The sequence below is a fragment of the Oryx dammah genome, unplaced genomic scaffold (genome assembly GCF_014754425.2).
Source record: "Oryx dammah isolate SB20612 unplaced genomic scaffold, SCBI_Odam_1.1 HiC_scaffold_8, whole genome shotgun sequence".
Classification (NCBI taxonomy): Eukaryota; Metazoa; Chordata; class Mammalia; order Artiodactyla; family Bovidae; genus Oryx; species Oryx dammah.
This window is the reverse complement of record NW_024070192.1, coordinates 20,296,455-20,322,464: the sequence shown is the minus strand read 5'-3', so window position 1 is coordinate 20,322,464 and position 26,010 is coordinate 20,296,455. Positions and strand designations below refer to the sequence as shown.

The window sequence follows — 26,010 nt, the reverse complement described above, 5'->3', positions numbered from 1 at the left end:
TCCGGGATTACGCTCTTCCGATCTTGCGTAATCCAGTGTATGCCTCCCCCTCACAGAACTGCTCTTGGCACCAGGGCTGCGCTTCACTCAAGACCAAAGCCCGCTGGTTCGATCAGGTCAGTTCAGAGAGACCTAATCACAGTCCTCACTGATGAGACGTGGAACCCCAGTTCTTGAAAGCTCTGAGTCTGAGGTCTCTGGAGCCTGCAGGAGGCGCCCAAAATGGAGAAGGAAGAAAGGAAACCAAAATGGACCCACGCCCTCGCTTCCCTCAGCTCAGCGAGGGGGCAACTCCTTCCTATTCTACCAACTATTGGACCCCTACCTCCATCGAGGCCTGGACACTGACCCGTCTCCCTCCCCTCGCCCCTCAGTCTGGGCCCCCTGCTCTGTCCTGGAGCTGCCACAGCCTCCTGGGTGGTCTCCTTGCTTCAAGCTGGCTGCCCTGGAGGCCCTATCTCCACCTGGCAGCCTAAATAGCCCTCAACCCTAAGTCAAATGGTGTCGCACCTCTGCTCAAGTCTTCCAGCAGCTGCCAGGGTCACGGCCAAGCACCCACGGGACCTGTACTAGCCCTGCACGGCTTCTCCCTCGGCCTCTCTGCCTCCAACCTCCGCCCCAGGCCCCTCGGTTGGCCCCACCTCAGGGCCTCGGGACCTGTCCTTTCATCTGCAGACAGCCACCACCAACTGCTCCCTCTCCTCCTCAGATTTCTGCTCAAATGCCACCTTTTTGGCCAAATGCTTTCTGACTGCCTCATTTAAAACAGCCCCGTCCCCTCGCACAGAGGGCACCCCTTTCCCAACTGGTCCTGCCACGTGCCTAAGGCTGCAGCCACTCAGCTGTCACGTGTGGCTGTGACCCCAGTGCTCAGCACAGCGCCGGGCCCTATCTCCAGGCACCCAAAGCAGGCCTTCCATAGGCAATTGCTGAATGAGCAGCTGAATAAACTGCTTTCCTGCCCACCCTGAATTTAGGTTTCAGTCAGGTGCCGTGTGTCAGAGGGCAGAGAAATGCAGCGGAAGCCGGCTGTAGCTCCAGGGAGTGAGGTGGGTGGTGGGAGGAGCACAGAGACATTAGAGGACTGACTTGCTCAGAAAATCCCGAGGACGGACAGAAAACATCCCCCCATCTTACCGACTTCTCCCATGACCCGTAAGCCCTCCTGATAGTTGGGGCCACCTCTTCGGACAAAGATCGTGACCTCGTGCTCCTTCAGGGGACCCTGGTAATCTCGAATTGCTCTCACGATGCCCTAGAAGGACCAAGGGACAACACTCAAGTGCTTAGAAAGAAGGCAGCAAGAAAGCAAGAACTTCCAACCATGAGAAACAAATGTCCCAGGGCTGCCGGGAGTTTTCTGGTGGTCCAGCTGTTAGCACTCAGCGCTTTCACTGCCAGGGCCCCAGGTTCAGTCCCCGGTCAGGGAACTGAGACTCATTAGCTGTGCTATGCAACCCTAAACAAAACAAAAAAACCCAGGGCTGCTTCTCATGAAGCACAGAAAGACCCCGGCAGTCAAGAATTCCATGAGTAAACAGGACTACCGCAAGCAACCCAGAGGCCCAGGACTGGTGACCACTGGTGATGGTGCTGAGGTGAGAACATGGGGCACCGGGGTGACACCCCTCAGAGCATGGGGTATCGGGCCTCCAATGTTGCTGTTGTTCGGTCACTAAGTCGTGTCCAACTCTGTGATCCCATGAGCTGCAGCACGCCAAGCTTCCCAGTCCTTCACTATCTCCGGGAATTTGCTCAAACTCATGTCCACTACGTCAGTGATGCTATTACCATCTTATCCTCTACCGCCCCCTTCTCCTGCCCGCAATCTTTCCCAGCATCAGGGATGAGTTGGCTGTTTGCATCAGGTGACCAGAGTATTGCCAATGTTGAGTACTGGTTCTCAGATGCCAGTGGGGCTTTGCTGGTCTCTCACCCCATCTACAGCTGTTGTTTTCTTACTGTAATTTTGGGGGAAGCTCTACACCAAGATCCTATGCGAGAGCTGTTGGGGTTATCAGGGCAAAGTCTATTTCACTGGCAAAGCTTCTCCAAGTGACTTGGGAACAGCTGTTGCAATGGGCACCTGTGGGCACATGCCCAGGTGTGGACCGGTTTTGTCTGGGCAGACGAAGGGAAGTTTATGGAGCCAAAGTTCCATCATTCGTGGCATTTCATGGCGAAGCTCTACACACGGCGCCTGCTCCAGACATAATCGCCCTTATCACTGGCACTGCCTTTATGACAGGACTGCTTAGAAGTTAAAACAAAGCTGCCAAGATCCAGCTGTGTCAGATTTATTTGTTGAATCAGGTCCAATTAGGGACCTGTTTCAGTTAAGACTGACAAGGCCTTGTCCTCTACTCCTTGATAGCTCAGACTTCCAAGACTGACATTTATTTAGGCATTCTTCTTTTTTTAAATAACATACACTTCTGTGTTTTTTGTTTTTTTTTTTTTGCTTTGCCAGGTCTTAGTTGAGGCACAAGGGATCTTTGATCTTCATTACTGCAGCATGGGGGGTCTAGTTCCCCAACCAGGGATCAATCCCGGGCTCCTTGCATTGGGAGGATGTAGCCGTAAGCCACTGGACTGCCAGGGAAGTCTCAATCTGCGTGTTATTCTCCAAGTTTATATGGAACTACCAGATGGCCGATGTTCTTTTGAACAGCTGCCCTGAACATCTGACAGTATGGGATAATAAGTGGCCTCCTGAGGCAACCACCTTGAAGGGGAGGAGTCTGGAGACATGTGAGCTCTCATTCTTCTTACTGGCAGTCACACTTTCTTTAAACTGGTACCCACAGCCCTGACCTATGTACAGAGACCCAGGATGACTGGCCTCTGACTAGATAAGCAGAAGCCCTGCACCCCAGGCCGTCAAACACTTCATCATGCCAACCTTTTGGAGAAGGGGCAGATGACTGGGAGAAAAAACACCAGGAGGCGCAGAGAACCCAGTCTTACAACGGAATGTTGGAAATGGGGTCAATCAAGCCAGTTCTTTAAGAACTGAAACAGGAAAGGCAGAAATTCACCTTCTTTCCATATTTGTAGATGGGAGAATCACGGCTCAGAGAGGGTCAGCTGCTTTTCTAGAGAGACATACAGCTTCAGAGAGATCCATCCCACGGTCTTCTGCATCCCTAGGTCAAGACCACCCCCACCCTGGCCTAGGTAACTCTTGGAGATCTTTTTCTGTCCCAAATCTTCTTACAGAAACTTCCCTTCCCTGCTTCCCCCCAACCCGCCACGTTCCCCTGCAGCTGGTTACCTTGAATGTGGCAGCCACGTTGGTGAAGTTTGCAATGCTGCCTCCGATGATGAGGATCTTGCCTGGATTTGGAGCAAGAGAGAAGTCAAAAAAGGGTTAGAAAGGTAGACCTGGGCATCGTATCAGAAATCCAACTGAGAACCCCCAATTGTTAGGAGATACCAGTGTAGAGGTGGGGAGCAAGCTGGTCTTTCCTGACTTACTTTCATCAGCTCAACCCTCACCTACGCCACTGAGCAGGTGGTTAATCCAAACCCACAGAATCTCTGCATCGTCCCTACCTGGCATCAAGAAACCCAGCATGGTTTCTGGACACCCCTGGTGGGACTCTCTGTCTGGCTCAGGGGAAGGGGAATCAGTATCTGTAGTCCCAAAACACAGCACAGGTGGTAAAGGGAAGTTGGGAACCACACAGCCTGAATAGTAAAGGTGTAAGCAGGCCACGAAGAACTGAATTTATAGCAGTCAGCAAAAGCATGCTGCCGCCACTACCTCCGCTGCCGCCTCCCTTGCACCTGCTCATAGGACTTCATGTATCCACCCCTTCCTCACCTGCTTGGAGCCCCCGGAATGACAGGTGCTATCACTGCCTGCTGCAAAGTCAGGGCAACCTCGGTCCAGAAGTTAAACGATGAGCCCCAGGTTGCAAAGGACCGGGACAACCTCATGCTTCCCAGCCCAGCCAAAGCTCTTCCCACCCCAGGACACTGGGCCGGGCCAAGGAAGAGCTCGTGTGTCTCACCATCTGGGTGCTTCTCGCGGGTCATAAGGGAGAGGATCGTCTTGGCGTAGTCATAGGTCTGTTGCTCGCTGGGGGCGCCCGAGTACTCCCCGTAGTTCGCCAGCTCGTTGACACCCCCCAGGTCGCAGATGGTGTCACTGCCAGGGAGATAGGGAAGTCAGTGCTGGCAAAAGGCAGCAGCCTGGTGCCTGGGGGCGCCACACAGAAACCCCTGAAGCCTTGAGACCAGGTCACCTCTGCAAGCGACCTCTCAGCCCTCAGACCCTCAAGCCCCTCACCGGTCATACTTGAAGGTTAACTGTGCTGCACCAGACCCTCCTAGGGGAGCACCCTGCCAGCCCTATGTGACATCTCTATGAAGTGTGAAAATAAAACTATTGCTGTTGTTTAGGCACTAAGTCGTGTCCGACTCTTTGCGACCTCATGGACTGTAGCCCGCCAGGCTCCTCTGCCCACAGGATTTTCCAGCCAAGAATACTAGAGTGGGTATCCGTTCCCTGCTCCACGGGATTTTTCCTGACCCAGGGATCAAACCCGACTCCGGCACTGCAGGCAGATTCTTCACCGATGAGCTACCAGGGAAGCCTATGACTATTGATACAGGCGCTAAAACACCTGGAGGGACACACTGGTGACACCCCAGGCCGAGGCGTGGGGACATGACCTGGCTCGTTTCCCTCATCTGCTGCACCTTTGTATGGAGCACATTATCACTAATGCTAAGAATTAAAACTAAAAATTTAACTTTGAAGCAAAGAAGACAGTTCTGGAGACATCACGGGTAGGCCTTTCTGGGATGCCCCGAGGGTTCCTGCTCTGTGCCGGAGAGGGGGGTCAAGCTCCATGGTGAGGGGCTTGATTCAGGCCACACGTGGGAAGCCTGTGGGGGACCCGACCATCAGCCCCTCAGCAGCCCCTTCGGTCACCTGTACACGACAGAGGCACCCCCTCCAGCCACCATGGTCCAGATTCTCCCCTTGGGATTCAGCAAAGTCAGCTTCAAGCTTGCCCCGCTTTTGGCATCCAGATCTGCGATGTAGGCTTCCTGGGGACCACAGAGCAACAGGTGGGGGGGGCACCCCCTTCACCAGGCTGCAGACCCCAGGACCCCTCCCTTTCCCCTGGAGCAGTAGGAAAAGGGCCTCCGTTGTCCGAACAGGGTCCGGAAGAAGGGTTTGTGTGGGGCCTTATGGGCCTGGGACAAAATGGGATGCTGTCTGTAAGTACCAAAACCATCTACGGCCAGTCACTGCCTGGAAACAAACTTTCCAACTCCTTTCTCTCTGATTTTAAGTCCCGCTAAGTCACTTGCTTCTACCCTGGCCCCACCCCCAGCATCTCCCTGCCTAACTCATTAGGTGCCACCCTCCCCCAGCTGGCCAGGCCCTATCCGTCCCCCCAGCCCAGACTTTTCCCCTGGCCTAGGTTCTGTCACACACGCCTGATCCTGCTGTGAGGACCTCTCAGAAGATGGGGTGGGAAGCAGCAATTAAAATTCTCAGCAAGTGGCTAAGACAACTATCTTCCCAGCAGGATCAGGGGCAGCCACTCTGAATTACTGTGAAACAACAAATCAAGTTATGAGCCCAGGGAGGTTGATTGAGAGAGGAGTCTAAAAGGATTTCTGGCCAGGATTCAGAGGTTTGGCTCTCTCCTACCCCCACCTCCTTTGGGGTTTTAAGAAAATTAAATGGCTCGACCTTCCTTTCCTGCCAAATATATAGCTCATAAAGGGGTGGGGAGAATGCTCATCTGAGATTAGTCACCACACCCCCGGGCCCCCCTCACTCTCAGTCTCCTCCCCACAGCAGCCTTACCTCTGGGTAAGCCTCCCGTCCGAAGGGGGGTGGGAACTCTATGTCACCCCACTTCACTTTGCAGATGTAGTCGGCAGTGGCATCCACCTTGGCGGCCAAGTCAAGGATGTAGACACCATCTTTGGTCACGACTTTTAAGAAAAGAAGAGGCAATCGGACATGGGTCCCAGTAGAGGTGACCATCCACCTCCAATCCCCTCCAGGCTTTCCTACACCCACCCCCATGAGGCCCCCAGGCCTCATGACTCTCCAGCTCAACGAGAAACCAGATTGGTTCTTATGGAGACACAGCTTTTCCCTCATTCAAGGAAAAACAAATCCTACAAGACCATCCCCACTCCCTGATCTGTAGATACTAGGGCGGAAACCTCTGTTTTGGTTGCCATGGCAATTTTAAAGCATTACCCATTCACCCATCCACAATTCTGCTACTTAAAAACAAAAAAAGTGTTTCAAGCACAATGTCTAAGGCCCCTGGGTGGGTACCCCAGGGTCCCTTAGGGTCCAGAGAGAAGTGGGAAGAAGGGGAGCTGTGGGTGCACCAGGCCCCCAACTAGCAGAATTCATTTACTACTGCCTCGCTGGAGTCCACTTCCCTTTACCCAGGGCCACTGAGCTAATTTAGTTAGCACAGAGCCATCTGGTCCACGAAAGGGGCTACATCCCCCAGCTGGAATCTGAATCAGGAGTCTGACCTCAGAAGCTCTGGCCAGAGCCAGCCCACACCACCTGCCTCTTGCACAATCGGAGAGCCTTCGCCAAGGTGTTTCCAGCTGTGGGGGGTCAATGATTGACTAACTCCTGGAGTGGGTGGAGGGGAAGGGGGCCTCTGAGGCACCAAGAGGAAGGGAGGGTCTGACTGGTCAGGCAGATGCAGGGGCAGCCCAGCTCCCGGGAGAACAGCCTAATCTACTGGCAGGAAGAGCCACTGAGCAGAATCAAACCATAACCAGGACTTCCCCATCACAGAAGAAACTGGAGTTGGTGAAACAGAAGGATGATCATGGCCTCCTGAGAGCTCAGAAACAGGAGCCTGGGGAATCCCTCTGCCCCCCCCCAACACCTGTCTGCACTGCCCTCTGCAAGCAGGGGTGTGGGCCCACCCCAGCAGAGATAGTTACCAAGGGGGTTGATCTCGAGGTAGGTGAAGTACAGATCCTCATAGAAATTGAAGAGGCCGGAGATAAAGCTGGCCAGAATTCTAGAGGGGGAGGCAGAGAGGGACTGTCAGTCCACGAGGGAGCAGACTCAGCAGCATCTCTCACTGCTATTGACAACTCCACTCCCCAGCACCCACTCTGCTGACCCCTCCCTCTCCTCTGCAAACTCTGCTCCCCGGATGTCACTCTTCAGCCACTGAGGCGGAAAGAGGTTGTCAGGCATGGAGCAGGAGGGGGGCCCATGCCAGACAGACAGGGGCAAGGAGGTGAGGGATGCTGACGGACATTTCAGTCTGAGCCAGCCTCCCCACTGCCCCCGCATTCCTCCTGGGGACAGGGAGGGGCTGACTGCTGGCTGCTCCCCATCTTCCAGCCAAAGGCTGGGGCGGGTAGCCGGTGCCCAGACAGGGAAGACCACTCCGCTTGCCCCCCTGTACCCAGAGCTGTCTGCCTGCCCCGTCCCTAAACCGCCACCGCCCTGCTGTCCCTCTCACTCAACTCTTTCTTGTCTTCGGGGGCGTGGACCAGCAGGTGTTTCTTGATGTCCTCGGGATTCAGCTTCTCATCCACGGGAACGAGCAGTTTCTGGGCTTTGGCATCCACGTCGCCCACATCCACCCCACCCTCGTGGTGGAACAGGACATAGTCCCCTTCTCGGGTAGCATAGATGCAGACGTAGAACTCCTCCTCCTTACGAGGGAAGAGGGCACCATATGGGTGAGGAGCCCAGCCCCAGTCGTATCATTTCTAAAATCCCATAGACACCTCCTACCGGGTGAGACCTCAAGGACAAGAGGCCACTGCCTTGCTGGCTGACAGTCCAGCCTGGGCCAATGTGACCTGCTCTGGGGGAAAGGTCCTCCCTTCAAGTCCTTCTCACTCCAGCACTGGGAAGCCCCCTCTGTTACCAGCACTGGTTCCTTTCTGCTGCAAATTAAGCCTTTCCCCTCATCTCTGAACTCCCCACTCGGCAGCACCCTCAGACCCTAAAAGCGCAGCTTCAGAGACTTTGGTTGCTCTGACTTTTCTCCAGCAGCTTGATTTCTCCTTTCATCATTTTAGGATCAACAGGCACAATGCTCCCAGAGGGCAAAGACCCAGCTGGGAGCCACCTCACACATACCTGAGTGTGTGGGACGAAGGGTTCGATCAGGAAGTTCTTGAGGAAGCCTGTGGCCTTGCCAACCTATGGAGATTGAAGGAGATACAGCTCAGGCGGATGGCACGCCTTGCTCGTGGGGAAAGAGGAGGGAAAACCCTCTGCTCCTTCCACCTCACCCATCCATCAGAGGTGGGGCCCCGGCACTACTGCCACAACACCTGCCAGAAAGAGATCTTTCCAGAAACTAGGGCAATGGGGTCACAGACCCTTACACTAAAGAAGTCTGCATGAGATCCCCCTCTTCCACCCACTGCCCTTGTGCCAGCCACACTCTGACACTTCTAAAATGTCTCACACCTTCTTTTCCACCTCCTCTGGAGGGTGACAAATGAGCTGTAATGTGGCCCCGCCCCGCAAAGCAGCGATCTGGAGCTTCTACCCCTCTGCTGTCCCACAGATCACGTGCTCGGACAAATCAAGGTTATCGATCCCAGAGCTCAGGCAGGGAGACCCAGTCTCAGGCGCAAGGCTGGGGAAGGGAGAGAGAATGGAGCTTGACAGGGAAAACTTTTCCGCACAGACTTTCCCTGCTGACGACAACAGGCCTGCAGAGCTAATCAGTTTGAGTGGGTCCCTGGCGGCAGCCAAGGCGAGACAGTCCTCACCCTCCCTCCCCGCGTGTCAGGAAGCCCCCGCCCGCCCATGCGTGCGTCATTGCTGAGTCAGGGACCAGACAGTGATCCATCAGAGGTAATGAGCCGCTCCTGCCCGGGCAGACACTGCTGCCAGCTCAGATGTCCCCAGCGTCTCCCCCCACCCCCTGACAAAAGCCAGCTAAGAATGAAGCATAAGGACCTCCCTGGGGACACTGCTCAGCCCCTCAACCCTGCTGTCCTCTCCCCAAAGGCCTGGGGGCATGAAGGTCAAGATCCCTCCACCCTCAAGCCCGTGTATAACTTCAGGGATACCTCTTTATCCAGGAGAGCCAGAAATGGGAAATTAAACAAGAAGAGCTGATTTAAGGAAGCCCGGGTAAAAAGGAAGATGGCTCCATCACCACCTTCATCCTACTCTGGGGAGATCAAAGTTAGCAGCTCAACACTAATCCACAGGCACCCCAGATGGGACAAAGCCAGGTATGGACAGCAAATGCTCCCCGGCTTAAGCCGAGCCTTGGTCCACTCCCTCCCTTCAGTTCTCCAGCTCCCTTGGGGAGAAGAAAAAGAAATGCAATTTTATTTCTGGGCATCACTTAGCCTTCCTAAGCCATATTTCACCTCAACTCTCACCTACAGAGTTGAAATTAATCAACAAACTGGGAGAAGACAAGAACTGAATTGACTCTTCAGTATTAATTGTCTCTTCCTAGATTCTTGGCTCAAGATCGTTTCTGCCTAAATGATTCTGCATCTCCCTTCAAGTTCTTTTTTTTTCCTTTATCGTTCCTCTTATGTATGCAGGTCATGGTGAGCTACCCTATCCTTTCTGGTAATTGAAAAGAAAGGAGGTCCCAGAGTAGGTCTCAGAGTCCCATCACCACGACTGTTGTTAAAGGAACAGACTATCTCGGCCTGGCTCGGGTTCCTCAGGCTCAGCTTCCCTGCAGCACGTGGGATCTTACTTCCCCGACCAGGGATAGAACCTTCATCCCCTGCATTGGAAGGCAGATTCTTAACCACTGGACCACCACAGAAGTGCCTGTAATACTTCTTGTACAGCACATCTCACCATTCCCTGTCAGGGGAGCTCGGAATGAGCATGCAATGGCCCTACTACATAAGCCAGCCCTGCAGGACTCCTGCCCTCCCCAGGCTGCAATCGGAGCAGTCGTGGGGGTGATCCATAGGGTTGCAGATCTGGAAGCAACCATGTTTGCTTCTGTTACCAGAGCACATCCACCCCAACCCTACACCCAGACTCACTGTAGCCTCCTGTCCCAGGCGTGGCTTCAGCCAGGACTTGACTCCATCCAGAGTGAGGTTGACCCCAACGAGGCCCAGCTTTCCACGCCGTTTGATCAGCTGGTCTGGCTTGACCACCAAGCTCTGGAACAAGAGAGTTGGTTTGCTTGTTTTGTGTTTTGGCTGAGCCATGTGGCTTGTGGGATCTAGTTCTCCAACCAGGAATTGAACGCAGGCTCTTGGCATTGAGAGCCTGGAGTCCTAACCCCTGCAGTACCAGGGAATTTCCAAGAGGGGTTTGTATTTAGAGCAAAGAAGGAGAGGGAAGAGTTAAGAGGTAATAGTCTAGGGCCCCAAAGCACAGGATAGCCTGGGTGGCTTCCAATTCACCCCACCCCCAAGGTAAATTCCACCCATCTTCAAGGTCAGCTCCCAGAAGCTTCCTTCACCTATCCCAGCCAACACCTTTGACAACCGGGAATCTAGAGCTGTCCTGGCTCAGGATAGGGTCTTGCACAGAGTAGGTGCTCACTGAATACCTGCTGAATGAGTAAAGGATTCCCTACCCTCCCTATGTGATATCTTAGCTTCATTCAACACCTCAGAATATGGACTGGCACCCACATTCCAAAAAGAAAGAATAGAAAGACAGAGCCCTGGGGTGACAAAGCACCATAGAAGACATCTGGTCAAGATATCCCTGTGTTTGAACACCATCTGCAAGATCTACAAGCAGCCCCTAGCCACTGCTCACACACCTCCAGTACCAGGAAGTTTACCAACTCCCTTTGTGGTTTGGGGTTTGGGCTGCCTCATAGCAGAAGGAAAATTGCATCCCTGAACACCCTCCCACTCGGTCCCTCACTGGTCCTTGTTCTCTGGGACCTGCCAGAGACGTCTAAATGGATCTACAGAGAGGATTCCCTACTCCGGGTGGATTCTATCAGCCATTCTACATAAAGTCCAGCATCGCATTTCCTCATGGCCCTGACATACTCCTGATGGAGCAGGTGCTTTTTACTGAGCATTTACCAAACGCCAGGCAGCAGACCAAAGACTTTCCAGGCATTATTACTAGTTTAAATTCACAGGGTGAGTGGTTTGCCCATATGACAGATGGGGAATCTAAAACTCAAGAGAGGTGAAATGGTTTGCCCCAGGCCACATGGTTAATAACCAGAGAGCCGCCACCCGGACTCCAGTTGACCAGTTCCGGTCCAGGCGCAGCACCTCAGCGTGCGGCACACAGGGCTGAACACAAAACGCGCTCAGCCCCCTGCACCCTGCCCACCCAGGCAGGCCATCTGCCATCACATGTTCTGAGGGGACATCTGGGCCTGGAGGAGGGGTCTGGCGGGGCGGAGAGCTCACCTGGCTGAGCAGCCACGGGTGGTCCTGCAACAGGCGGGCCCAGTCTGTGTCAGGGGTGACCCGGGCGTACTTGAAGCGGTTCTGGATGGCCGAGGTGGTGCAGATGTACTTGTAGAGGAGTTCTTTGCCTGTCTGTTCGGAAATCGCCTTGGCCGACATGGCTACAGAAGGCCCTGCGCTACCTGTTGGGGAGAGAAGGGCTGGTCAGCGGGGGCGGAGAGATGGAGGCGCTATCTTCTCCAGCAGGACAGACCCCCACCCAGCTGCCCCCAGACCATAAAACCTGATCTCAGCGCTTCTCCAGAGGGAGAAGAGGGCTGCCCCAGAAGGAGGGATGGAAGGGAGATCTCAAACAGCACTGACCACAGAGAGAGCGGATTAGAAAATGATGGGTGAGGACAGGGTGGAGAAAAACAAAGGTGGCATTTACGTCCCCGGGGACTCATGGCCTCTACTCTCCAGGCAAACTAGCTCACCCAAGAGCACATTCACGAACACTCACCCTGGAGCAAAGAAAGCTGGATGGGGAGACCATGAATAGCAGGGATGTGACCCAAACCTGAGTGCCTGTCCCACCCGAGATGGGCACAAAGACCCTGAAATGCACCCTCTAGTTCTGTGACCTGCGGGGAACACAGTTAAATAGCGTAAGACTGGCCCTACCCCTCCTCCATGTCTGGTCTCCAACACACTCAGACTCACTCATTTTACACACTCACACACATCACCAGCCCAAAGGTAAGCAAGTCTATTTAGCCTCACGCAGGACCACGCCCCGCCCAGGAGTGAAGAGGAAGAGTTATGTCAAAGCCCATTTCTCCCAGGACACCAGACTCCCACCCAAGTTCAGAGCTGACACAGGGCAGGAAACTGTGACCTTCAGTGCATCCCACCCACCCCACTGAGTCATCCAGCTACTCATTTAGAGCAAAACAGAGTCCTCTCTGGGAACCACCCATACCGGTCACTTCTAACCGACCCAGAACTGGGGGAAGAGAGGCAGAAGCCATCCTGGGTCACATGTAGGTGAGCCCTGGGAGGTGCATGGAGATTGAGGGTCCTGTTTCTTATTTTTATTTTTGGCCACACCACGTGGCACGCAGGACCTTAGTTCCCCAACCAGAGATCAAACCCATGCCCTCCGCAGTGGAAACACAGATTCTCAACCACTGGACCGCCAGGGAAGTTCCCACAGCCCTCCCTATTTCTTAGATGAGGAATAAAAGCTCAGAGGGGTTAAGGCAACTTGCCCAAGAAGCCTAATTAATATGCAGGGGTCCCGAGGCTTGAACTCAAACCCTCTCACTCCTGGTCCCCAGAAAATCCCACAGTCAGCCCGAGAGAAAAGACCACTTGTCCAGGAGCCAGGCCACTTCCCCCGTTCACCTCGTTCACCTCACAGAAGGGTCTGTGATGACAACTTCACCTTCCCTCCCTGTCACTTTGTCCTGACACACCCCTTCTCTCTTGGGGTAGTGCCTGGAGCAATTTGGGAAGATAAAGGGTGGGGAGACAGGAAGGGCAAGGAAACTAAGTCATTCATGCCAAGAGCTTGGCCAGATCAGGAAGTCACCCCTGTCTCTCCGACAAAGATCCAGAATTGAGGTTGTTGAATTTACCGGGAGGGAAAAGCCAAGTGTAAATAAAGGAGGGTGGAGCTGAAGGGCTGGCTGCTTTACATATTCAGGAAGGTTAGTCTCTCCATTTCCAGCTCAGGGAAGGAAGGCCAGAGTTTCCAGGGCCACTCTGCACCTCCTTTCCAATTCGCCAGGCTGGGCTTCAGGTTCTACTCCTGGATTGACTGGCTGGCTGAGCCTCCCAGCTATCCTCCAGCAAGGCACAAAGGGTACATTCAGTCTGGTGTCTGGCCCAAAGGCGGGTAGCTGGGAAGGGGCTCAAAGGAAACGTTCCCGTTTCTCGCCTTCCCCTGGGATGACTCCGGCTCCTTCTCAATATGAGTTTCCAAAGGAGATGCCTCAACCAGCCCCACTGCCCCATACCCCTCCACCCCCCAGCCACTCCAGCTCCATTTCCCAACCTTCTTGACACAGACCAGAAAAACTGGTCCTGAAATCAGATGGGTACATGTGCCCCTACCCTCTCCCAAACAGAGTGCAACCCAGGGCAGATCAAGCAAATAAAGGAGACAGCAGCCGCTGACCACCCTTAGTGGTTAGGACACATCAGTTCAGTTCAGTTCAGTTCAGTAGCTCACAAGCTAATCACAAATTCCAAGAGAAAGGAAGGCCCCGCCCCGTCCCCCAACCCTGGCTAAGCCTCTCCAGCAGAGAGACATTCCCAGAACAACGACCGCCCCCCACCCGATACAAAGACCCAACTTTGGAAAGAACCTGGATGAGAAAAGGGACCTGCAACTGAAAAAAAAAAAAAAAAAAAAAAATCACAATTTCCATGAGCCTTAGTTCAGATCTCAAATTCAAGAACTCATCTCTGCCTGGGGCTCAGGAGAGGGATGGGAGAGCAGATAACAGGGGAATGGCACAGGATAGAAAAGCTTTGCCAGCTCACCAAAACACAGACTGGCCACCAGAGCACTTTGGCATAGATGGGGCAGGCCCTCTCAAAGCCAAGACAGAGAATTTATAGGATAGAGTAGAAAGACAGGAAAAGAATCTGGCCTCTGCATATTTACCAAGACAGAGTAAGAAGGCTCACAAAGCCAGGGAGTGGACTGGGTGGCAATAAATCACAAGTTTAATCATTCGGGGGAGTCTCTTGAGGGTAGTGGATCTTAACTTATTTGAGGTCTCAGACTCTTTTGAGCACCAGAAGAAAAGCCCAGAAAAATGTACACATACCCAGTTTTGCTTATCCCTTCAAGATGGTGACCTGTGACCATGATCTGACAGCCCAGAGACCCACAGCTAAGAACAGTGGCTCAAACGACAAAAGCACTTAAAGTATAAACCTGTCTGGGCTGGGAACACAACACACACACACACACACACACACACACCCCCACTGCGGAGTCTTGGGCTACCTCCCCAGTAGCTGAATAACTGAATGTGCTGTCAGACTGGTCAGAGATGGTTTCAGGGCAGAGCTAAGATCCTAGGGGTCCACTTTGGGGGTCCCAGGAACTGTTACCTAGGTAAATTTGGGGAAAATCATGACAGGGGCCCTGAACACACATACACACACATTCTCTCAATGGAAAGGAGGGCCCTTCTGAGCTGAATGGGGTCTTTTCTGCAGACAGGATAAGTGACCCAGAATTGAGTTCATCCACAGCAGCCACGGAGGGCAGAAGTAGCCCACAGGGAGGGATGAATGAAAGGAGTCTGTTCCCCAGGACTGTACCCCTGGGACACAGCCAGTAGAGAGGAACCACTGGGGATGCTATGTAGGGTCTCTGTGAGAAGGATAAAGAGCACTTATTTTAAGGTTAGTATCCACAGGAGTGGTTTTTTTTTTTTTGGAAAGGCCAGGCAATCCCTGGAGTAAAGAGAGGGACAAAAGTCTGAGGGTCCTCTACTGCAGCAAATATAGTGGAGAATGGGGGTGAAGACACCTACCACCCAGCTGAGCTCAAGAGCTGTTCCCATTATCATCTTCCAAGCTGTTTAAGAAGCTCTTTAAATATTAAAAGAAAAAAAAAAAAAAAGAAGCAGCAGCAGCAGCAACAGCTCTTTAAAAAGTGAAAACACCCCTCTGGGCAGCTGGGTCTACCAGCTGTCCTTCACCCAACATTTCAGAATTTCAGAAATCCAATGATCTGAGCTGACTGAAACAGTGCAAAGTTAAAGGGTGGAGAGAGGAGTGGGCTGGTTGACCGAACAGTGCTATGCACTGCTTCCCCGCCACCCCCCACCACCCCCACCCCCCGCAAAATCCTCTTTCCAGGCAGACTCCGGAGGACCACCTAATAGTACAACTCCTTTATCCGCCAAGGTTGGAGAGGGCAGCAGGCGCTGGGACTGGCCCTCTGCCAAGCCAGACAGGAGGTTGGCGGCAGCATCCTCCAGCCCCTGCAGGACCTTGTCTCGGCCAAGCTCGGCATCAACGCCAAGGGTGGGGAGAGAGACGGGCACCCCAGCCATTTGTCCCTTAGCGGCTGGGCCTAACGGCACCCCCAGAGCGAGGAGGGTCCTCCCTGCGCCGTCCATCCAAGGATAGGTCCTCGTGGCGAGGCCTGGGGCGGCCCTGCCAATGTGATCCTCGGCGGCTGCGCGCCCTGCTCGCTCCTTCCACTTTGGCGCGGGGCTCAGTCGACGCTCCACAGAACTAAAAGGGAGGGCCTGAACCGACTGGTGAGTAGGAGTGGGGAGACTAGCCACCGCTCTACCTCCTTTGACCGGCATCCGATGGCGGGGGTGGAGGGACCCAGATCGGGGCAAGAAGTGGCCACAGAAAGCCCGATGAGGCTCGGCGACTAGTCCCGGGGTGGGGATGAGAGGAGGCAGTTAGGGGCAATGTAATACGGCGGAGGGAAGGCAAGCAACAACGGCGGTCAGCCTTGTGCAAACTCCGGGAACTAGAATGTGGAGGAGTTGGGGCGGGGGAGGGGAGGGCGACACGAGGCCACCGGCCGGGATCCCAGCGAAGGCTAGCCTAAAACTAAGACCCCCAAAACTCCAAGCAGGTGCAGGGAGCGCGCGTGAGCCCCAAGCCGGCTTCGAGGGCGGCGGTTCCGGGTTGGGGGAGGGAAGCAGGAAGCTCCTGGACCAGGTGGGGTCCATCTCGCGAAAACAGCCGTCCGCCACTCACCTCTCCGAAAAAGTCTGTGCGCGGCGTTCAGGCTACAGGCCCCAAGTCACCACCCACTGCTAGGAGCGCTCCAGCCTCCCGCAGTCGCCGGGGACCTGGCTTTTGTCCGCGCGCTGGCGGGCTTCTCCCCGCCCCCATCGGCACACAGCGCGAGCCGCCGGGCCATTGGCCACACGCATTCCCTAGCCTGAGCCCCAGAGCTCCTCCCAATTCGCTGGCTGATATAGCCCCGCCCCCGAGGCCAGGCCCCAGGGTTTGCTGGGACTTGTAGTCCCGCTGGTGCGTCTGTCCTGGACGGCTGGCGGGCACCGCCTCTCCGGAGCGGGCCGAGCCAGGGAGGGGTCGGGGGCGGGGCCTCTGGTGGGGAGATGGGCCGGGCTACGCTGGGAGGAGAACATACAAGGCTGGGGGCCATGGCCTGATCGCTTAGGAGGTGGGCCTAGAGCCGCTGCGATGGGGTGTTGGGGAGTGGGGGCTGGGGTATTGGCCGAATGGGCTGTATCGCAGCCTTGGGGACCCAGAGTCTCCTTCCCATCTCGCTTTGGGAGAAGCTGACGTCCGTATCCTGGCAGCTTGAAATCGGCCACATCGAACCCAGATGTTTAGACCTGCTTTTTGCAAGACTGCTTGCCCATTTGCACGTGGACCCTCTTCCTTAAGCTGGTGGAGCGAGGCCGAGAGCAGAGACTAATAGATGAGACCTCCCACTGTGAGTGGGGTAGGGCGGAGGACCGCGTGAGCAGGTGGGGCTAGAAGGGGTCAGTCACCACCTTGCGTCAGTCACCACCTTGCGTCAGTCACCACCACTCATCCACTCACCTGGGCGCACAGAGCAGAGAATTCAATGAGAGATTCTAGCGCAAGGCTGGGGCCATCTCTGCTGCTCGGGCTCCCCGCCCCGCCCCCACTATCTCACGCTTAGACAAGAGGAATGAATGAACTGCTGCCTTCCCCTTCTCCATTACCGGGGAAACAGTGCATTTTCCAAATCAAAATCTGGGACACCCGGTCTGACAGGTATTGGTGAACTTGTGGGACAGAATTTTTTAAATCAGACAGTCCTAGAAACCAAGACATAGATTTACTGCTGAGACATCCTGGAGCTTTCCTATGTCCATCCCAGTCCTCTAGGTCTCTGGAGCTGCTCCCTGACCCTAACAGCTGTCTGGCTCCAGGAAGGAGGATCATGCACTGAGCAGCTCAGGTGAAAGGGTCAGCACAGTGTGCAAACAGACCACATGTCTGTGTTCCTGCCAGGCGCTGGGGTCACACTATAACATTGTTACCACATTGCTGTACACAAAAACCTCGCCAAATCCTTCTCCCCCAAGTCCAGTCACAGCCAGGAACAAGGAAGCTACACTTGTTGGCCATGCCTGAACAAAGTGATCCCTGATGATGTCAGTTTCTGGTCCGATCCCTCACAGGCATCTTTTTGAAAGAGCATTTCCTCATCTCCTCTCTCCTATTGGTCATAGAGAGCCTTCCACTCTTACATGGAATAAACTCCACCCCTACTCAGAATCTCCCCAAATAGCACCCATCTTGGAGAAGGATCACCTCTCCAGAGCTAAAGAAAACACCTCTTGTGAAGGTACTCCTTTTCTGGCCTTGGCAGACAGCCACTCAGGATCTTCGTGGGCTAATGGGCAGACTGAAGTCAGGGAGAATCCACTGTGTAGCAATTATCCCCCTGGTTAGAGAGATACACCCATCCAAACAACAAGGTCCTACTGTATATCACAGGGAACTATATTCAATATCCTGTGATAAGCCATAATGGAAAAGACTGTAAAAAAAATAATACATATGTATAACAATCACTTTGTTGTAAGCAGAAATTAACACTTTGCAAATCAACCATACTTCAATAAAATTTTTTTAAAAATTACACATCCAGAAACAGGCATTCAGACTGTAATAAACTTTGTACATCAATTTGACAGTATTGAGAAAATTTTTAAATGCACATGTCCACAGCCCCAGCAATTCCATTTCTAACAATTTATCCTTCAATATATTGCAGATGTATGTATTTTCTGGCCTCTCTCCAGCACATGGGCTTGCCAGGTGGTGCTAGTGGTAAAGAACCCTCTTGCCAAGGCAGGAGATGTAAGAGATGCGGGTTCAATCCCTGGGTCAGGAAGATCCCCTGGAGGAGGGCATGGCAACCCACTCCAGTATTCTTGCCTGCAAAATCCCAAGGACAGAGAAGCCTGGCAGGCTACAGTCCATAGTGTCGCAAAGACCCAGACATGACTGAAGCAACTTAGCCTGCATGCACCTAGTCAATAAGTATTTGCTGAGTGATTAAGTTCCCCATCTCGATGTTGCTGGACCCAGGTTTTGACTAATCTTGGGCAGAACAACAAGAAAGTTACTATCCAAGGAGTGAGAGAGGAGAGGTGCTGACCAGGGGATCCATGAGCCAATCATGGAGGTTTTTCAGTTCCCTCAGTGGGCCCATTGCAGACCCCCAACACTCCCCAGACTCCCTCATTACCCCACCATGCCACCACAGAGGCTCCTCTGCCTCAAATGAATCAATATGGACCCCCTATTTTTACCTTTCTGTTCTCTGACTTAAAAGCTTTAAACTCTTCTGATTTTCCTATTTGAATCACCTCCCTCCTCAGCTTGGCAGAGGACAGGTTCCTGTCCCTGGGTACCGTTGATGGCCTCAGGCTGCAACAGCTTGGAGCAAGGCTTGGGTTCCCAACCAGAGGTTGGGGTTGGGTCGCAGCAGTGAAAGAACCAGATCCTAGCCACTAGACCAGTGGTCAGTGACAAGGGCCCTGGCCCTTTGGATTTGCGAAAAGAATTTCCATGAAAACAGAAAGTAGTGAAGCAAGTAAGTATTAGGAGGAAAAAGAGTACAGTACGTGTTGGTAGGCACACCAGCAGACTCAGTGGAAGAGTCCCTGTGTTGCACCATTATGGCAATTTAAATCACTTAAATGGGGCAATTCTTCCAGTTTTCCCTTGGCCAATCATTTTGATTTACCTGGTTCACAGTCCATATTTGGTATATCTCAGTGTCCTTCCATGTGTGCATACATCTCTTAGCCAAGACGGATTCTACCGCAAAGACCTATGGGTAGAGCATCCCTTGACATCACTCCTCCTTTGATTCCCAAGGATCCTTTCTGAGCACCTGTGGTCAGGGAGGTCTCCTGACTTCGGGAATGAGAAATACGTGGTCTGGGCAGGGCTCAGCCTCCTCCCTTAATTGTCCTGCTATTCTTGTATTAAAGTTTTGCTCCACAAGGAATGAATCTCCAATTGTTTTATGCTGAGGGCAAGGGGAGGAGGCATTTACCGCCTGCCTCACCATCTTTGTGCCTAGGCTTTGGGCATTCTCTCTCAGTTTCAGAAGCTTTAGTCTGGGGACTTCCTTGCTGGTTCAGTGGTTGAGAATCTGCCTTCCAATACAGGGGCCTCAGTTTAGATCCTGGTAAACTAAAATTCCACATGCCACAAGGCAGCTAAGCCCAAACTAGAGAGGCCCACGCTTGGCAACTACTAAGCCTGCACTCTCTGGAACCCATAACAAGAGAGGCCCTGGCACCCCAACAAGAGAAGTCCCCATGCCACAGCGAAGACCCAGGACAGCCAAAAAAAAAACAAAAACAAAAACAAAAAGAGAGAAGCTTTAGACTGCCTAATGACTCCTCCCTGGATTTTAATCCATTTTAGCTAATATTCATTGAGCACCTACTATGGGAAACCCAGTCCCCTACAACCGCTTCAGGTGAAGAGGAGGGAAAGATAATCCTATCCAGTGCATCTCCCCATTGGCTGATGTGCCTCAAGACTCAGCTGTATGCCTGTTCATTATGCCATCCCCTGTGCCTCACAGGGAGCTAGGCACATATTAGGCACTCACTGTATGCATGACCGAATATCAGCTGGACTGAATATGTGGATGAAGGAAAGGAATCATAGGGGAACAGTAGGGGGGAGGAAGGAGAAGATGCAGCCAGGAGGAGGGTCTATGAGAGCCTGGGGTTCTAAACCCACTTCTATCATGCGACAGCCATGGGTCTCTGACTACAGAGACCCGTCATTCTCCTCCCTCTGGAGAACCAGGGGGAGTTCTCACTCCTACAACACTCATTTTTTTCCCCACAACAGTTAGAACCAAGGACGAGTGTGCTCTGGGGAAGTGCCCCAGGGAGGGTCCACCAGAGCCAGCATCTGTGCTCAGGAAATATTTCCCAGCCAGACCAACTGATTTGTGGCTGGCCTCTTTCTAGTCATCCTCAAATTTACCACCCTCCATGTGCGTAGTCACTCAGTTGTATCCTACTCTTTTTGACCCCATGGACTGTAGCCCGCCAGGTTCCTCTATTCATGGGATTCTCCAGGCAAGAATACTGGAGTGGGTTGCCATGCCCTCCTCCAGGGGATCTTCCCAACCCAGGGATCAAACCCAGGTCTCCCACATTGCAGATTCTTTACAGTCTGAGCCACCAGGGAAGCCGTCACCCTGTCTAAAAAACTGCTGCCGCTTCCTCCCTACCAGGTGTTTTTCTTTGATATTCCCTCTTCTTTCAGGAAACTTTCCCCTAAGAAGGCAGTTGACCACTTCCTCTTCCAAGACAGAACCTGTACAACTTCTCCCTAACAGATCACTCACCTTCAGCCTTTACTTGCCATGTTTTGCCTTATCTCTGAGTGGATTCATCATTTTTCCCTCTTGTCTCTCTTTGTCATGTTCTGTTTTGGGGATGTAAAGGGTAGGTAGAAGCAGAGGTCATGATGTACAGATAAGAGATGTCAAGTTCCATCAGGGCCACAGTCTCTACCCTGACACCGATCCTTTTTTTTTTTTTTTTTTTAATTTGTTTATTTGGCTGTGCTGGGTCTTAGTTGTGGCACACTGGATCTTCGATCTTCATTGTGGCATTTGGGATCTAGTTCCCTGACCAGGGATTGAACCCAAGCTCCCTGCATTGGGAGTGCAGAGTCTTAGCCACTGGACTACCAGGGAAATCCCACCACCAATCTTAAGAGACATCCTGGGATGTTGGGAGGCCTCATCTAAAGCATGAGTTGTGTTCACCGCTTTCCCTCACAACTTAGGTGTTGCTTCAAGGATGCACAGCCCCAAGTGCTATGTATTCAAGGCTCCGTGATGACAGAACCAAAAGAGACCTCAGAAGAACCCTAGTCCAGTTCTCTAATGTTACAAAGGAAGTACAGGGAGAATTGAGGTCCAAAGAAGTGACTGTATTGCAGACAGGTGTCCTTATTGCAGATGGGAGGGCAGATTGAAGCAACTAGTTTGGAAACCATTTGACATTATCTTATTAAGTTGAAGAGTCATATACACTAAGTCCCTGCAGCTCCACTCCTGTGAATGTATCTCGTAAACATATGTGCCAGGACACATATACAATATTGTCCAAAAACTAGACAGAGCCCAGATGTCCTTCAACACCTGGCTGGCTGGATTGTAGTGTATTCATACTATAGGAAACTTGACAGCAGGAGGAATTAATGAACTGCAGCTACACACAGCAACATGAATGAATCGCATAACAGAGTATAAAGCAAAAGAAAGTGGAACCAAAAAGAACACAGTCATGGTAAGATTCAAATCGCATGGAACCCTGGAGAAGGAAGTGGACTCCAGTGTTTTTGCCTGGAAAATCCCATGGCCAGAGGAGCCTGACGGGGTCCAGTCCATGGAATGAGTTGGACACGACTGAGTGACTGAGCACACACACAGCACACAATATAAGGACCAGCTTTTGCCTTTAACCAGTTCTACCACTCCTTTGGAAAGTCATTTCTGACAATGTCTTTAAGTTTGAATTTATTGCTATGAGTTGAGTATTTACTAAAGGTCTCTTTTTTTCTTGCCTTTGCTAGAGACTTATTACTCTGGATAGACATTTTGAATAATCACATAGAGTTAAAATAAGAAAAACTAAATTGTATTATTTGGAAGGGATACATAGTTGGAAAAACTGCAAAAAAAAAAAAAAAGCATGGAAATGATCACTGCTTAAAAAAAAAAAGAAGAAGAGGATAGTCCTTCTTTCATTCAGTGAGTACTTACTGAACTCCTGCAATATGCCAGGTTCTGTTCTGAGCACTGGAGAAACAGTGAGTGAAACAAACAAAAATGCTCACCCTGTGGAGCTCACATTTTATCAGGGGAAGCAGCAATAAACAATCCATAAAATAAACAAAGAAGTTATAATAGTATCTTGAAAAGTGGGGCTATGGGAAAAAGAAAACAAACAAAAAACAGAGGATAAAGAATTCCCAAATCAGGGAAGGATAAATTAGGAGACTGAGATTAACATATACACACTACTATATATAAAATAGAGAACCAACAAGGACCTACTGTTTAGCACAGGGAACTCTACCCCGTATTTTGTAATAACCTATAAGGGAAGAGAATCTGAAGAATGTGTGTGTGTGTGTATGTATAACGAAATTTCTGTGCTGTATACCTGAAACCAACATGATGTTTTAAATCAACCATACTTCCATACAAATATTAATTAAAAAATAAGTAAATGAATACAGAATTTCCTCATCAGAGGTTGAGGGCAAGTAGGTTGCAGTGTTAAATAGGGTGGCTAGGGTTTGCCTCATTGCAAAGGAGAGATTTGAACAAATACACAAAGGAGGGGAAAGAGTCAGTTAAGTAGTGGGGAGGGAGCCTTCCAGCCCAATCCCAGGCTGACTGGGGCTGAGAGAACAGGCAGCATGAAGGTCCTAAGGAAGGAGTCTAGCAGGGGTCTTCCTGTGCAAGGAACAGTGAGGAGGCCAGGTGGCTGGAGCTCAGGGCATGATGGGGAGAGTAGCTTTTACTCTGAATGAAATGGGGGACCACTGTAGGGTTTTACACAGAGTGACATGATCTGACATATTTTATAACTCTTGGGTTTTTGGGGGTGCTGTGCTGAGTCTTCATTGGGGTGCATGGGCTTCTCTTGTGGTGCACAGGCTTAGCTGCTCCAAGGCATGTGTGATCTTAGTTTCCAGACCAAGGATCAAACCTGCATCCGCTGTATTGGTAGGTGGATTCTTAACCACTGGACCACCAGAGAAGTCTCATCTGAGCTATTTTAGAAGGAATATTCTGACACCAGCGTTGAGAAGAAAGAGGGCAAGGATAGAATGTGGAGACCTTGTTCGCAAGGATCTTGCATTAATCCAAGAAAGAGACCATGGGCCCCCAGCCACGGTAGTAACTGGAAAGATGGTGGTTACCTGTGCAGGGGGTGGCTGTGCAGGGGTGTGGCTGTGGTTGGGGAGGAGTCTCACAGGGAGCCCTTGGTTGACAATATGTTTTTCGACCTACCTGGGTGATGTTTATGTGGGTGTTCATTTTATAATTATTTATTAAACTGCACTTATGTGTTTTATTAATGTTTCTGGTGTTGCTATTGTTCAGTTGCTCAGTCGTGTCCGACTCTGTGACTCCATGGTATCTATATTCTAATTCACAATAAAATAAGAAAGAAGTAACCTAAGGAGATCAGCTAGTAAATGGCTGGGACAGATTGGGATCCAATTCCAGTGACTTCTACTCTACCAATCCAATCCAAAGCATGGGGCCCAGCTCAACTTACCTATATTCTGGTGTTGTAGCTTAGGGCAAACCCTGTCACCTTTCCCAGGTCCTGTGTTTCATCTGGGAAACCAGGCAGATACTCTGCTTCCTCCCTTCTTCAGGTGCTGTGAAGATCACAAAGTGTTTCTTAAGCTGCCAAAAAGCACACATTACTGTTATTATTTTATTGGATTTTTAAAAGCATCTCTATTGATATAATTGAAGTATGATGAAATTTACACATTTAAGGTACACAGTTTGATGAGTCTTAACACATACATACACGATGAAAATGTTACTACAATTAAGATCATACACATAGGGAATTCCCTGGCCGTCCAATGGTTACAACTCTGCCCTCTCACTGCCAAGGGCCTGAGTTCAATCCCTGATCAAGGAACTAAGATCCCAAGAGCTGGGTGGCATAGCCAAAAAAAAAAAGATAATACACACATCCTACACCTCCCAAAGTTTCCTTCTACTCTTTTGTAATCAATCCCTCCCTGTCCTAACTCTGTGTTCCCAGGATACATCATTTTTCTTTTGGGCAATAAAGATTATGTTTGCATTTTCTAAAATTCTATATAAATGGAATCATATAGTCTTTTTTGTATGAACTGTTTTGTTCAGCATAGTTTCTTTGAGATTTATCCATATTATGCATGTATCAATATTTCTTTCCTTTTTACAGCTAAGTAGTATTCCATCACAAAGATAAACTATGATTTATCCATTCACCAGTTGATTGGAAATGTTTCCACTTTGGGGCTATTACAGATAAAACTACTATGGATGTTCTCATACAGCTTTGATTTCTCTTGGGTAAATTCCTAGGAGCAGACTGGCTGGGTCATATGGTAAGTGTGTTGAACTTTTTAAGAAGCTGCCAAACCATTTTCCAGAGAGGTTAAACCATTTTACATTTTCACCAGCAGTGTATGAGAATTCTGGTGGCTTACCGTCTTCATCAACACCTGGGAAATTCAGTCTTTTTTCACTTTAGCTATTCTAGTAAAGTGTGTATCGGTGTCTACTTGCGGGGCTTATTTTGTATTTTCCTAATGACTAAAGACACTGGAGCATGTTTCATATTCTAATTGACCATCCATATATCTTCTCTGATGATATAACTATTAAAATCTTTTGCTCACTTTTTATTTGCCCTCTTATATGGAGTTGTAAGAGCTCTTTATTTATTGTGCATACAAATTCTTTGTCAGATAGATGTTTTGCAAATATTTTGTCCCAGTCTGTGGCTTGCCTTTTAATTTTCTTAACTTTGTTGTTTTTTAAAAATATATAATTTTATTTATTTATTCTTGGCCATGCTGGGTCTCCGTTGTTTTACGGTGGCTTTTCTCTGATTGCCAAGAACAGAGGCTGCTTTCCAGTTGTGGTGCACAGGCTTTTCACTGCAATGACCTCTCTTGTAGCAGAATACGGGCTCTAGGGCATGCAGGCTTCATTAGTGTGGCACGTGGGTTCAATAGTTGCAGCTGCCAGGCTCTAGATCATAATAAGCTCAGTAGTTGTGGCTCGAGGGCCTAGTTGCTCCTTGGCACTTGGGATCTTCCCAGACCAGGGATCCAACCTATGTCTTCAGCATTGGCAGGTGGATTCTTTACCACTGAGCCACCAGGGAAGGCCCAATAATATTGTTTTGAAGAACAAAGAATTTTCACTTTGATGACATCAAATTTGTTTTTTGCTTTTCACTCTATTACATTCACCTATTTTTCTGGTTTTATAATTCTACCTCTTACATTTAAATCTTTTGAGTTAATCTGTCTATATCGTCAGATTTTTGTTTGTTTTGGCACAGTGAAAGTCGGTAAGTCACGTCCGACTTTTTGAGATCCCGTGGACCGAAGCCTGCCAGGCTCCCCTGTCCATGGACTGCAGTGGGTTGCCATTTCCTTCTCCAGGGGATCTTCGCGACCCAGGGATCGAACTCAGGTCTCCTGCATTGCAGGCAGATTCTTGACCGTCTGGAGCCACCAAGAGGCTCACTCTTGAGGGCGGTACACGGGCACAAATACTTGCCACGAATGCCTTATCCCTATTTGGAATTATGCCCCCAATCTTTTCCCTATCTTCAGGGCTGTACTTTTTTTTTTTTTTTTCCTGACGGTGGCTTCTGAATGCGAAGCAACTCCGGGAAGAACCGATGGAGCGTGCAACTGCCAACATTACAAGTCGCAAAGAGGCCTCCTTGAAGCGAATAGCCACGCGCTCGTCGCGGTCCAACCAGTTCGCGGTTCCCTAGGCACCAGCTACACAGGCGGCGGTTGCGACCCGGACTCCGCCCCGCGCTCGAGGGTCGGGGCCGGAAGTAA

At 51.1% G+C, this 26,010-nt stretch overlaps 1 protein-coding gene across 3 annotated transcripts in view; it reads right to left on the bottom strand.

Annotated features, from left to right (window-relative positions):
* Positions 1 to 16,256, bottom strand: part of ACLY (ATP citrate lyase) — a 42,496-nt gene extending 26,240 nt beyond the window's left edge. The window contains exons 1-11 of one of the 3 annotated variants that reach the window (XM_040245233.1): positions 16,096 to 16,256; positions 11,368 to 11,549; positions 10,018 to 10,140; positions 8,117 to 8,179; positions 7,493 to 7,683; positions 6,955 to 7,034; positions 5,834 to 5,964; positions 4,943 to 5,061; positions 4,017 to 4,153; positions 3,275 to 3,336; positions 1,138 to 1,255 (exon numbers count right to left, since the gene is read on the bottom strand). In XM_040245233.1, the coding sequence (XP_040101167.1) occupies positions 1,138 to 1,255; positions 3,275 to 3,336; positions 4,017 to 4,153; positions 4,943 to 5,061; positions 5,834 to 5,964; positions 6,955 to 7,034; positions 7,493 to 7,683; positions 8,117 to 8,179; positions 10,018 to 10,140; positions 11,368 to 11,526 (1,183 nt within the window). In that variant the 5' untranslated portion in view covers positions 11,527 to 11,549; positions 16,096 to 16,256. The remainder of the gene's footprint in view (positions 1 to 1,137; positions 1,256 to 3,274; positions 3,337 to 4,016; positions 4,154 to 4,942; positions 5,062 to 5,833; positions 5,965 to 6,954; positions 7,035 to 7,492; positions 7,684 to 8,116; positions 8,180 to 10,017; positions 10,141 to 11,367; positions 11,550 to 16,095) is intronic. The other 2 variants (XM_040245235.1, XM_040245236.1) reach the window with 2 other exon arrangements.
* Positions 16,257 to 26,010: the final 9,754 nt, after the last annotated feature.